At 41.0% G+C, this 13,270-nt stretch overlaps 1 protein-coding gene across 1 annotated transcript in view; it reads right to left on the reverse strand.

The window, feature by feature from the left end:
* Positions 1–1,227: 1,227 nt before the first annotated feature.
* TMEM38B (transmembrane protein 38B) overlaps positions 1,228–13,270 on the reverse strand; it is a 116,834-nt gene continuing 104,791 nt past the window's right edge. Inside the window, exons 6-7 of the mRNA XM_030859118.2 lie at positions 4,745–4,807; positions 1,228–1,353 (exon numbers count right to left, since the gene is read on the reverse strand). Coding sequence (XP_030714978.2) covers positions 1,279–1,353; positions 4,745–4,807 — 138 coding nt within the window. The 3' untranslated portion in view covers positions 1,228–1,278. The remainder of the gene's footprint in view (positions 1,354–4,744; positions 4,808–13,270) is intronic.

Below are 13,270 nucleotides of genomic sequence, written 5' to 3' on the forward strand. Positions count from 1 at the left end.
ACTTTCTGGATTGCTTGCTCTGGTTTGCATTCTCTTTCTCTCCCCCACTCTCACGTGCTTTCTCTTCCTCCCACCTCCTCCTCTCTCCCTCCCCTCTCCCCTCCCCTCCTGACTCAAATCTCTTCCAGTGGGGTTTCTCTGAAGCACTCTAGGTCTCAGCACGCACTCTCTCTCTCCATCCCTCCCCTCCACAGGCTCACGGCCATCACAGGCTGAGGTTCCGGCCGGAGGTGAGGCCAATCCCACCACTGTCCCGTCTCCAGGTGGCACACGCGTTGCCAGTCACCACGACCAGCTTTCGTCAGGAGCCGGTTTCCTCTTTATCGTGGGTTTATGGACCACGGTGGACAGCGGGCATCACTTTAATCCACCTCACAACCTTTCCATTCGGTCCCTGCTCTCCACTGGTTTCCCTCTAGATCCCATGGCTCAAAATGTGCGGATAGAGACTCATCGCAGCTGCAGGAAGCAGCCCAGGACATGCCAGCTGCAGCGACAGGAGCTTCCCCGAGGAGTGAGGGAGCCTCGGTTCATGAATCCAAACAGTTCAAGTTCACACAGATGGGCCTATTCCTGTCTGGTACGTTTTCTCAAATGAAACAGTCCACAGCGTGCCTCTGTTAAACGGGAATTTTGCTAGTGTCTCAGAATTTTCTTTGAAGCCCGAAGCTCACAGGTGGCCACAAATGGGTGCTGGGTCCCTTTGTTCATCACGCACCTTCAGCCTAGATGAGCTTAGGAGAGTCAGAGTAAAAGGGTTTTTTGGATGAGAGTTGCCCATCTGGCAGGAAGTTGCCCATCCCCTCTGCGTGAAGGAAGAAGCGGGGGGTGTGCTCACCCCACCTCAACCCCCAGGGAGCTGCCTGTGGCTGCAGAGTAGAGGGAGAGCCCGCTCCTCGGAAGGTGAGGCACGGGTGAGTGTAGGTTTCCCGTGGGTTATGTGGACTCCACCAAGAGTACGTAAGCAGGGGCCATCTTGGAAGGACCTCCGCAGGACTGCCTGTAGGCTGAAGAGACGCCCGCAGGAAGAGTCTGGAGGTGTTCCCTCTGAGCCAGAGACTACATCCTCCATGCCAGAAACCCCTGGGGGTTGGGGGGGTCAGGGCTGGGGCTTCAGGGACTCACAGAATCTCTCCTTGAGCATTTGGGCATCTGCCACACTGAGAACATCAAGACCCAATTGGGCCAGCAGCTGTCAAACAAGAAATGATATTTCCCTCTACTTACTCCTCCCCAGCAGCAGTAGGTGAATGGAGAGGAGAGAGCAGGAGCTGGGAGTCAGGGTGAGAGAACAGACCTCCCCTCTCTTCTCCAAGGCAGGAGGCTGGGCCTGAGTCTGTCCTGAGCTGGGGACTGGAGGACAGAGAGAACTGGGTAAGAGAGTGAAATTTTAATTTAAATCAAAGTGAACTTTTTAATACTCTAAAAATGAGTCTGTTCTGATACCTGAAATTGCCAGAAAAGCTAATACCTCTTTTTGACATATTATCCACAGATAGGAAAGGGGTTCCTAATAGAGCTGGTTTAAAGAGTACTGGCTGGGAAAAAATGATGTGGGGATTTCACTCTACCACATCCAGCCCATTCAACATATAGGCAAGTTATGCTTGCAGTTCGGTTGTGCTCAGATGTAAGGCACGCTAGAACCCTGCAAGAGATGGGGGTTAAGTACAGACTATGAGCGGGGAGGAGAATTCAGAAGATGGGGCCAAAGAGAAGGGGTCTGGGGAAGCTAACCTGGCTCAGGACCAGGCTGGTGTGGACTGGTAGGTGGGCCCCAGCCCAGCTCCCAAAGTCTGGTTCTTCACATAACTGTGTTGGGTAGTCTGACTGCTCGGGAAGATGAGGCAGCAATGGGAGCCCAAGGCTCAGAGGTCAAACACGCAGGAGGTAGCGAACCTGGCTCTGGAAGGTCCCAGGCAATGGGTGGGGCAGGCATGTTCCATCACCTGGAGGGGCGAGGAGTGCCAGTGGAAACTAAGCATGGTACCTGGGCTCTAACCAAATTCACTGAGGTTCAGGGAGGGCCTTCCAGCCAGAGGTGGGACTGGAGAACTAGAAAGGGCAACCAGTAAAGTACAAGACAGAGAGAGAACTGAGGCAGAAAAGAGTCCCATGGATGGTGGCAGAAGGGCTCCATCATGCAGATGGTTCCCTGAATTTGCTTCCAGGGAAATGTCTCTGTACAGCGCCCTCTCTGCTCTCTGCTCAGCCCCTGACTCGGTTAAAAATCTCTTCTTTGCTTCATGGCATTCTGTGCTTCCCTCTAATTTAGCCTTTATCATACTGTTGTGTAAATGTCCCATAACCTTTCTGTCTCCTTCACAGGGCCTGGGAGACAGTCTATCTAGGGCAGGAATCCAGCAAATGTTTCATAAGTGAATGAGTGAATGAATGAATGAATGAATGAATAAAGAGCTACCTTCATAGGTACCTTGAACTAGCTCCTGGTGGTGCATAGGTCTGAAATTTGGTTACCAGAGAGACTTTAGTAGGTGGGGCAGGGGGTGGGTCAAAGAAGAACCTGAGAGTGGTGGATAGCTGCTGGAGCCTGGATCTGGGGTAGAGGCTGAATTCCTTTTAAGGACCATGGTGTTAAGGGAAAGGAGTACAGGGGCTTTCTCAAGCATGGTGAGCTCAGGACTTGAGGAAGGGGAATCCTGTAGGTGGAAGATGTCAGGGAACCCCGTGGGAAATTGTTGAGGAAGGCAGAGGTCAGGGAAGCAAGATGACACCTAATATCGCGGTCTTTCTAGACTGCTTCACAACTGACCCTTAAGTGTTTACAGCATAGGGCCCATAACAACGTGAGTATACCTTCTGTATTAAATAACACAAGGACCACCATTCGTCACTGATGCCCTGCACGGTGGCACTACATCTTGTAGGTAGAGGAACCACATCCAAGGGGCAATGATCCAGCTCCTACTGAATGTAGTTCCCACTGAATTACAGCTACAGAAGAATAATGTCATTTGGGAACATATGCTAAGAACACCTTCCCAATAAAATTCTTGAAATTAAAAGGCAGTATTTAAATCAGAGTTAGCATATCAATATCAATGAGATGCAATTGGTTCCAACTGCCGGAGGGACACATCAAAACCCATATCACCATGCATGTCCATATTACCACGGAGAGTAAAGCTGGACAGACAGGGAGAGGATGGTCAGACATCACACCCAACATAATTTCAGATCTCTGAGCTCCATGCCAAGATTCTGCCAAACCTTATGGCATCCGAGAGATGGGAGTTAGATAGAAAAAGCATATGGCTAGGGTGGGAGGGGGCTGGGGATAAATTGCACAAGAAACAGACTTGCTTTTCCAGAGGAGGTCTGCTTCAGCATCAGACTGTTGAGACAAAAATATGCTGTTTGAAACCCCCCCAAAATGTCCTTAGTATTGCCTTTTAACACCAGGAATTGTGTCCTGGTGGATGGGGGCTGCATCCAGCCTACACCTTACACACTCAAAAAGTACAGACATGTGGACGGGTACACACGGGGAATGTAATTCCCAGAAATCTAGACCTCCTTGGGTGCTGTCAGAGGCATCTGGCAGGAGTAACTTGATTACTTGATTCAAGACCCACACTACATGTTTTGCAAGTATAATTTTTTTTTTATTATTTCTTAGGGGGTAAAAAAAGTACGCACATAAAATTAAGGTTTGGCATATTTTTAGTGTCTTTGCCAACTGTTACATGGGGGAGGGGTGTTAGCTTCGGTTCTTTAAATTATGTATAAAAAAACAAGTGGTCATAAGTAATTTGAAAAGGAAAAAGGAAAAGTAAGCTATCACAGAAAGCCAAAAGGCTATTACTACTGAGTGAGGAAAAGCCACTGTAGAAATTTCAGAAGTGGATGAATATGGAGCTCAGAGAGAACTGGGTCAAGCATAGCACATCCAAGCAACAGCCTGTCTTTCCGTATTTAACATGAGACTAGGCCATAAATCTAACAACCGTTAGATGTGGTGCCCAAGGGCATTCCTTGGTCCAATAAGATATGTGGCATTGAGCAATCACTCTCTCAAAATTAATTAAGAGTTTTGGAGGACCTACAATACATCTGCTACTATGCTAAATTTTGTAATCATGCACTTTTTAAAATCCTCACTACAACTGGAATGTAAAATTGTTATTCCCAACTTCCAAGTGAGGACACTGGAAGAAAGAAAAGTGTCATAACGTTCCCAATGTCACACAGGGCCCTGACACATCAGGACTGGCCAGGGGATGGAGCGTCTGAGTTAGGGGAAGTAATCCCAAGCAGGAAACCAGCAGAGGGAAGAGAGGAACCAGGGCAGGACAGCAGCAGGGACATGTGATGTTCTGCCCAATCTGACCTCATTTCGTCTCATCCACCTAAGCTTCTGACCCTCAGAAAAGCTGACTGCGGATTCAAACACAGGTCATGATGATGACAAAGAAGATTGATGAGGATGGGGGTGATGGTAATGATAAGAGCATGTCAGTGACAATAAATAAAACAGTACTATTTATTGAGCCCTTTCTATGTGCTAGGCATTGTCAGGTATTTTAAATCCTTTATCTCATCTCATTCTCACTACGACCTTGTGAGGTAGAGATGATCATTCTACTCCATGTTACAGATGAAGAGACTGGGGCTCAGAGGGAAACGAGTTCCCCAAGGTAACACAGCTAGTAGGTAGTCAAGCTGAAAAATCACACTCAGGCCTAGAGACTCCAAAGGCCATGCTCGTAACCAGTACACTTACCTGATGGCCTTCCCGTAGCAAGTTAGCCACAAGTCCGAATGGATCTACCATCCCACACTGCGCCTAGGGAGGAAGGTGACCAAAGTGATTCCAAAGGTTCCATGCAAATACGAAATGCTACAATCATGACTTTGTCATTATCAACACAAATACATTCAAAGTATGTTTGCCTTTTAAATTTTGGTTATTTTTGTTGATGGACAGAAGTTTTCATTTTGTGGACCCAAACTTGAAACTCTTTTATGATTATTTTTCTGTGACCTCAATGCTTGGAAAGGTATTCTGCTGCAGGGAAAAAATTGATAACAACTGTATTTTACTTTAGTCTGTTTTCTTACTATACAGTCTTAAAACTCTTGAATCCATCTGGAATGCATTTTGAGTATGCTAGTAATCAAATTTTAGATTTGGTCTATCTAGCCCTATTTCTGACAAAAGTCTTCTTATTGCTTCTTCCCGCAATTACTATCACAAGATAAGGCATTCTTCTCTCAACGTTGAAGTTTTCCAAATGCTCTTCCAATTATTTGAATTCCTACCAATACATCCATGACTCTCAATCTCTCTAAATTATGTAGAGGTAACTCAATATCAAACTTTTTAGCAGATAAATTTGACCAGAAAGGGAACTGGCTAATATAGCAGATATTTGATATCTTACAGCAGATATTTGATATCCCCACTCCCAAATTTCCATGAAAATGGCAACAAACTTTAGTTAACACTCCATTAGCAATCCGTAGACTGACCCCAGCAAAGACCACTAAGACTGGCATTACCCCAGGGGATGTACAACATTTAGCGAACAGCTAATTAGTGTTAATTGTGGAAGGACAGGCAGCGCTGAGTTTTGGAAACGGGATGCTCCACGTGGAAACAGTAAAATCACATCTATGACATAAATAATACTGAAGGTCAGAGGAAGAAAACATCTTTTTTTAAAAAATCCTTTTATGAAAGAGATTTACTCCAAGTAGCAGGAGAAATTTTTAAGCATTTATGTCATACTCTCAGCAAGATTCAAGAATGTATTGCATCTATGAAATTAAAGCGAAGAGTCATGAAGAAGTAATAATTTGACACCAAGAAAGACTGGATAGAGATAAAAACAAAACTGTGGAATGAAAGCTGTAATGGAAGCAAATAGATACTGCAGAAACTCAGATTGCCGAAGTGGAAGAGGAAAGTAGAAAAATAAACTTTTTTTAAACATAAGAAGACATGGAGGATATACTGAGGAGATTCAGACTATGTACGATCCTAATGTCTGCAATATTCTAACCTTTATAACAACTTCATTGAGATATAATTCACCTACCATGTAATTCACCAATTAAAGTGCACAACTCAATGGTTTTTAGTATATGTACAGAGATGTGCAGCCATTATCACAATCAATTTTAGACTATTTCATCAACCCAAAAAGAAGCACCACACCCCTTAGGAATCCCTAAGCGCCTCATCCCCCACCAGCCACTAGTACAGGCAACTAATAATACACTTTCTGTCTCTACGGATTTGCCTATTTGGATATTTTATATAAATGGAATCATAAAATATGTGGCATTTGTGCCTGGCTTCTTTCATATAGCATATTTTTGAGATTCATTTCATTCAATACTTTTCATGACCCAATAATGGACATTTGGATTGTTTCACCTTTTGGCTATTATGAATAACGCTGCTATGAACAGTCATGTACAAGTTTGGGGTTTTTTTTCTGTTTTTGGCAGAATTGCTGGGTCACATGATAAATCTATGTTTAAATTTTGAGGAATTGACAGGCTGTTTTCCAAGGCAACTGCACCATTTTATGTTCCTACTAGCAGTATATGAGTGTTCTAATTTCTTTACATCCCTGCCAACACTTGTTATTATCTGTTTTTTTAATTATAGCCATCCTAGTGGGTATAAAGTGGTGTCGCATTGTGATTTTGATTTGCATTTTCTTTAATCAACTAATGATGTTGAGCATCTTTTCCTGTGCTTATTGGCCACTGGTATATACTGTTTGGAGAAATACCTATTCAGCTCCTTTGTCCATTGTTGATTATGTTGTCTTTTTATTATTGAATTGTAAGAATTCTTTAAATACTTTAGATATAAATCCTTTATAAAATATATGATTTGCAAATATTTTCTTTGACTCTGTGGATTATCTTTTCATTTTATTGATGGTGTTCTTTGAAAACTTTTGAAGGACAAAAGTTTTTAATTTTGATGAAGTCCGATTTACTATTTTTTCTTTTGATGCTTGTACTTCTGTTTCCATATATAAGAAACTATTACCACATTTGAAATCATGAAGATTTATGCCTATGTTTTCTTTAAGAATCCTATAGTAGTTCCTCTTACATGTCGGTCATTAATACACTTTGAGTTAATTTTCCTATATTGAGTGCAACAGGGGTCAGCTTCATTATTTCGCATTTGGATATCAAGTTGTCCCAGCACCACTTCTAGTCTTTTGAGTCACTGTGTTCTTTAATAGCCAAGAGAAATAACTCAAAACCTCAACCCGTACAGCTGCAGGAAGTTCAGTACTATCACCACTATTTTTAAGGATTCCTGCACGGAGAAATGTGTCATGCTTCATCATCTCTCTTTCTAAACTCTTGCTCCTGGGTTTTTTCTATCATAGATGCTGTATGGCTCAGAAAGTAAACGCCCATGAACTGCACACATTGCAAAAGAAAGCCAAAGAATGCCTTGCAGTTCACTTTCCTCCTGAGGAAAGGGATCCCAAGCAGGTCTCTCCCACAAGCATACCCTGACTGGAACCATGTGTGTCACATATGCAACCTTGCCACTCCAGCCACAGCTGATGGCACCAGCGAGCAGTTGCAAAGGTGTGAAGAAGGCCACGAACTTTTAAGATGGCTTGATACAGACACTGCTTTAGAGGTATATTCCACATGCGTGAGGGTAAACTGAACCCAACAAATACTCTATTTTGGGAAACGTATATGCTCCCACTAGTATTGTGAGATTAATAGGAACTCTTGATCACTACAACTGATCACACCAAGGATGATTTTGGCTTAGACAGATACTCTTAATAATGCTAAATTGTCTAGTAAATGGGTGTAACATTTTATCTTTTTTTAGGGATCTCACTGTGACTCTGTGGATATGATGTCTTATTACAATAAAGTCCTAAAAGTAATCCTTTCCTATTTGGATGGAATAGGATGGAATAAACCCTCTTTGGTTCTTTTATGTCATTTTCCACTCACTTTTTCTTTGTAAGATTTCAGATTCTTAAGAATGGTCTACAGATTTCCTTTTAATCCATCTCTGTTGAAACTAGATTATGCTACTTTTTGATTGGCTTTAAACTCATCAGGTTCTATATTCTGGAACAGTACAGATGATATGGAAGTTTTCCAATTCTTGTCAACTGGGGAAGTATTATCCACAATTACCTATAATCTAGGGTGTGTTTTCTTTTGAGATTTAATAATTTCATTTCTGTTTTTTTCCTTGATTATCATGCATTCAGGCTTTCTATTTCTTAGAATCAATTTTGATCATTTACCCCTCCCCAGGAAACCATCCATTTCTAAGTTACTCTGTTCCAAATGTCCATATTATTGACTTTTAAGTTCTTAATATTCTGCATATCTGTTATTATATTACTGTTCTGAGCTATACTTTTTTTTTTTTTTTTTTTTTTTTGCCTGCGTTGGGTCTTCGTTGCTGCGCGTGGGCTTTCTCTAGTTCCGACGAGCGGGGGATATTCTTCGTTGTGGTGTGCAGGCTTCTCACTGCGATGGCTTCTCTTGTTGCGGAGCACGGGCTCTAGGAGCGCGGGCTTTAGTAGTTGTGGCGTGTGGGCTAGTAGTTGTGGCTCACGGGATCTAGAGTGCAGGCTCAGTAGTTGTAGAGCACGGGCTTAGTTGCTCCACGGCATGTGGGATCTTCCCAGACCAGGGCTTGAACCCGTGTCCCCTGCATTGGCAGGCGGATTCTTAACCACTGCACCACCAGGGAAGTCCTGAGCTATACTTTTATTTCCATATTTTCTCTATTTCTTCTATTGTGATTAAAATTTTAAGAAGTTTGTCTTTTTTTAAAGAACCAGTTCTGATAATTATCGACAAATTCCACTGTCTTCTACTTTTAAGTGTATTTCTTTATAATTGCCCAATTTATGCTTTTTTTAAAAGTAGTTTTTGTCCTTTTTCTAGCTTCTATTAATTAAAAAATTAATACTCGGGCTTCCCTGGTGGCACAGTGGTTAAGAATCCGCCTGTCAATGCAGGGGACACGGGTTCGAGCCCTGATCCAGGAAGATCCCACATGCTGCAGAGCAACTAAGCCCGTGTGCCACAACTACTGAGCCTGTGCTCTAGAGCCCGCAAGCCACAACTACTGAGCCCACGTGCCACAGCTACTGAAGCCAGTGCGCCTAGAGCCCATGCTCTGCAACAAGAGAAGCCACCGCAATGAGAAGCCTGTGCACCACAGCAAAGAGTAGCCCCCGCTCACTGCAACTAGAGAAAGCCCAGGCACAGCAACAAAGACCCAACACAACCAAAAATAAATAAATAAAATAATTTTTTTAATTAATAATTTTTCCAAAAACCTTAATTATATATTTTTTGTACCTCAATCTTTACAAATGGATTATTTATAAAGCTCTAGAAGGGTACATTAATTTGTGGTTAAATCTAATATTCCATGGATCCTTGAAAGGACATGTTTTTTATTTGTATAGTACTAATATAATAATGTTAATTAAAATATTTAGATAACCTCATCCCTTTTTAAATTACTTCTGTTTAAAATTAATAATGTGTTGAAAGTTGTTATTTTTTCTTATATTTCCAATGTTTTTGCTCCGTATATTTTGATGCTTCCTTAGCACATACATTCTCATTACTATTGAATCTCCACTCCCAGTCAGTGTTTCTCATCAACCGGCAGCACCAGCCTCACCTGGGAATTTGTCAGAAATGCAAATCCTCATGCCCCAACCCAAACTTAATGAATCAGAAACCCTGTGGGTGCAGCCCAGGGATCTGTTTATTAACAGACCCTCCAGGTGATTCTGATGCACCTTAGGCAGAGAAACACTGATCTATATCAGCTCTTCTAGCAGTATAAGATGATTCCAAATGACTCAGTTAATGATTACTATAACCACTCTGCTTTCTTTTTTGTTTCTGTTTTCCTGACATATTTTTGCCTTTTATTTCATTGTTGAACATAGCAAACCATTGAATTTTATTTTGTGATCAAATTTCAGAAGTTTTAACTTTTTTTAAACAGGAAAGGTTAAACTATTTACATTTATTCTCATACTTACTATGTTTGGTCTATCAAATGCCATTTTATGCTTTCTGGTTTTTATTTCCTTTCTGTTCTAGTTTTCTATAGGTTAAACCTTATTTTACTCTTCTAAAAATATTTGAAATTCTAGTAGTAAAACTTCTAGCATGTAAAGCTTCCAAAAGCATTCTCAAATCTGTATTTATTTATCAAATACAAAGACTGTAATTTTTACTGTAATCTATTAAAAACATGAAAATTAGCAGTTGCATTTTCCTTTGGCCTCTATTCTTTATTTTCTGCTTTATTTTAAATTCAGATAGTATTATTTTCTATATTTTCTATAATTTAATATACAGTCCTTTGCCTTCTGTGCAACTACTTTTATCACTATTATTTAAATTAATATATTCAATGTTCACCACAGTGAAATACCTGTCTCAACGATCTAGAACACCTTGTTACTAATTTGTTAAGCAATATTATGTGGGTGGTATATTTCTCCAGGTACCAAACATACCTGAAGTTGTCTTCCTATTCCCTTCATATGGGAGGCACAACCTTTCCCAGTAAGTTCTACATATCCTACTACGTTGTCTTCTGGCATTTAGTGTTGCCAATAATTCTAGCATCAACCTACTTTTTGCTCATTTGTCAGAATTGGGTTTTTTCCTTTCTTATCAGGATGCTTGCAGGATTATTTCTTTTTCTTTGAAATCCAATTTTTAAAATTTTTTAAGTTTTTTAAATCCAGAAATCCTTTTTTTCATATTTTCCTTAACCTCGTCTACTCCATTTAATCTGGATTCATTTTCTAGAACACCTATTAATCATGAAGTTAATTTCAGCTACTTTTGCTTATAGCTGTCATCTTCTTTGATACTGTTTTAATATCTTTGTCCCTTTCCTCTGCATTCTAAGAACATCTAAAGTTTATCTTCCACCTCACTTAATTGCTTTTTCTTTATAGTATACTCCGCTTTCTTGAGTCCTATATGGATATTATTTTAGCTACTTTATTTGTTCATCTGTAGGCATCCTTTTGTCTTCTTACTCCTTTCCTTCCCCATAACAGCCTGGTCAGTTAAATAGAAGCAAGTACCTTGTGTATCTTGTTAGGAATTGATATTTTTTAAATGTATTTTCAGCTTCTTGTACAAAATCTATTTCAGAGGAAAGTGAATTTTCTTAGTCAGAGTACATTACCATGCTTCTCTTGTTCTGAGAATTTTTCCATAAACCTTATATTGATTTTTCCTCTGTTCTCATCTTTATGAAGGAGGCATATACTTGTCCAGGATTGAAGCATTACCAAGAAAGAATTGCTTCGGGACTAGTCAGAGTTTGGGTAATGAGTAGTAAAAGAGGGTGCCCTTCCAACTCCTTCACTTTCCCAGGTTCAAATCCAAAGGAGAAAAAAGTTGCAACAGGTTATAAATGCATACATTAAACAACCTAGAGATTAAACAGGGCCACCTGTGGAATTAACATCTGTAACATCAAAGACAGGAAAAGACCTCATGCTGTGCCCTCATTAGGTACATTCCTGATCCCACAGTATTTCAGAACTAGAAGGAAACTAAGATCCAGAGAAGTCAAACCATCTCCCCAGCTGTGACATAGTCTACACTTGAATCTAGGTGCCTGACCTCCAAACTCAGCTTTTCTTCTTTCCCCTGAAGTATCCCTGTTTTCTCTGGGGTCAGTTCTGTTAGTTCGTTCTCATTTTTTGCTTCTAGTCTTCATGAGTCTGGCAATCAGTAGTTCTCCATTCATATTGCTGAAGAAAAGACTAGGTTGATTAATGGAGAGATGGGTGTATGTTTGCTCAGCTATGACCAGCATCGCCCCTGAGTGAGAGGAGTGAATGTGGGCTCTCAGTCTGCAGGTGGAGTGTGTTCACTAGGAAGCATCTCTTTAGGGTGTGAGCGTGGGGACAGGCAGGCGGCACCATCCCCAGTGCCCGCTTACCCCAATGTCTATATAAAGAAGACTGTATTCTGGGTTACATTAGTCCTTTTGTGGGGCCTGACCTCTTGCACAGAGATTTCTTGATTTCTTTAGAAAATATTCCTCTCTCTTCAGCTTTAGATGGAAAGGACACCCACCCTTCAGGGGAGTTTGAGGAGGAGAATAATGAGGGAAGCTTGAAAAGTTAAGCAAGGCAGCCATCCCACAGGCAGTTTGTTCATTATCTCCATACTGTTGACGTTGGGAGATGGGGAGGCTCCCCTTCCAATGAAACCTGCCTATCCTCTGCTCTGCTGCTTTCTCCAGGGCAAGACTGAGTCCTGGCCCTCTCCACTCTGGCTTGCCCACGAGTTTAAACTCAATCTGCCGTCTATATTCTAGAAATTCTTCAAAATAGTTGATGTTCTAATGTGCCACACCACTTTCTCATTGTAACGAATCGATTTATTTTATTACTTCTTTACACTGAACTACCTTATTCATGTTGATACTCTAAAGGGTGAAAGAGGTTGAATGCTTGTGCTCAGTCTGCCGTCTTGAACTGAAAGCTAGGTAGAAAATTTCCAAAAATTAACGTAAGAGGTGGCGAGCTACAGAGAATATTAAGAATATTATTTTAATGTACCTTGGTGCAGCCACTATGGAGAACAGTATGGAGGTTCCTCAGAAAACTAAAAATAGTAGAGTTGTCATATGATCCCGCAATCCCACTCCTGGGCATATATCTAAAAAAAACTATAATTCAAAAAGATACATCCACCCCTATGTTCATGGCAGCACTAATTACGGTAGCCAAGACACAGAAACAACCTAAATGTCCATCGACAGAGGAATGGATAAAGAAGATGTGGTACATATTTACAATGGAATACTACTCAGCCACAAAAAAGAATGAAATAATGCCATTTGCAGCAACATGGATGGACCTAGAGATTATCATACTAAGTGAAGTAAGTCAGAAAGAGAAAGACAAATACCATATGATATCATTCATATGTGGAATCTAAAATATGACACAAATGAACTTATCCACAAACCAGAAACAGATTCACATAGAGAACAGACTTGTGGTTGCCAACAGGGAGGTGGGATGGTGGAGGAATGGGTTGGGAGTCTGGGATTAGCAGATGCAAACTATTATATATAGAATGGATAACCAACAAGGTCCTACTGTATAGTACAGGGAACTATATTCAATACCTGTAATAAACTATAATGGAAAAGAATATGAAAAAGAATGTATATATATGTATAATTGAATCACTTTGCTGTACAGCAGAA

The sequence above is a fragment of the Globicephala melas genome, chromosome 6 (genome assembly GCF_963455315.2).
Source record: "Globicephala melas chromosome 6, mGloMel1.2, whole genome shotgun sequence".
Lineage (NCBI taxonomy): Eukaryota > Metazoa > Chordata > Mammalia > Artiodactyla > Delphinidae > Globicephala > Globicephala melas.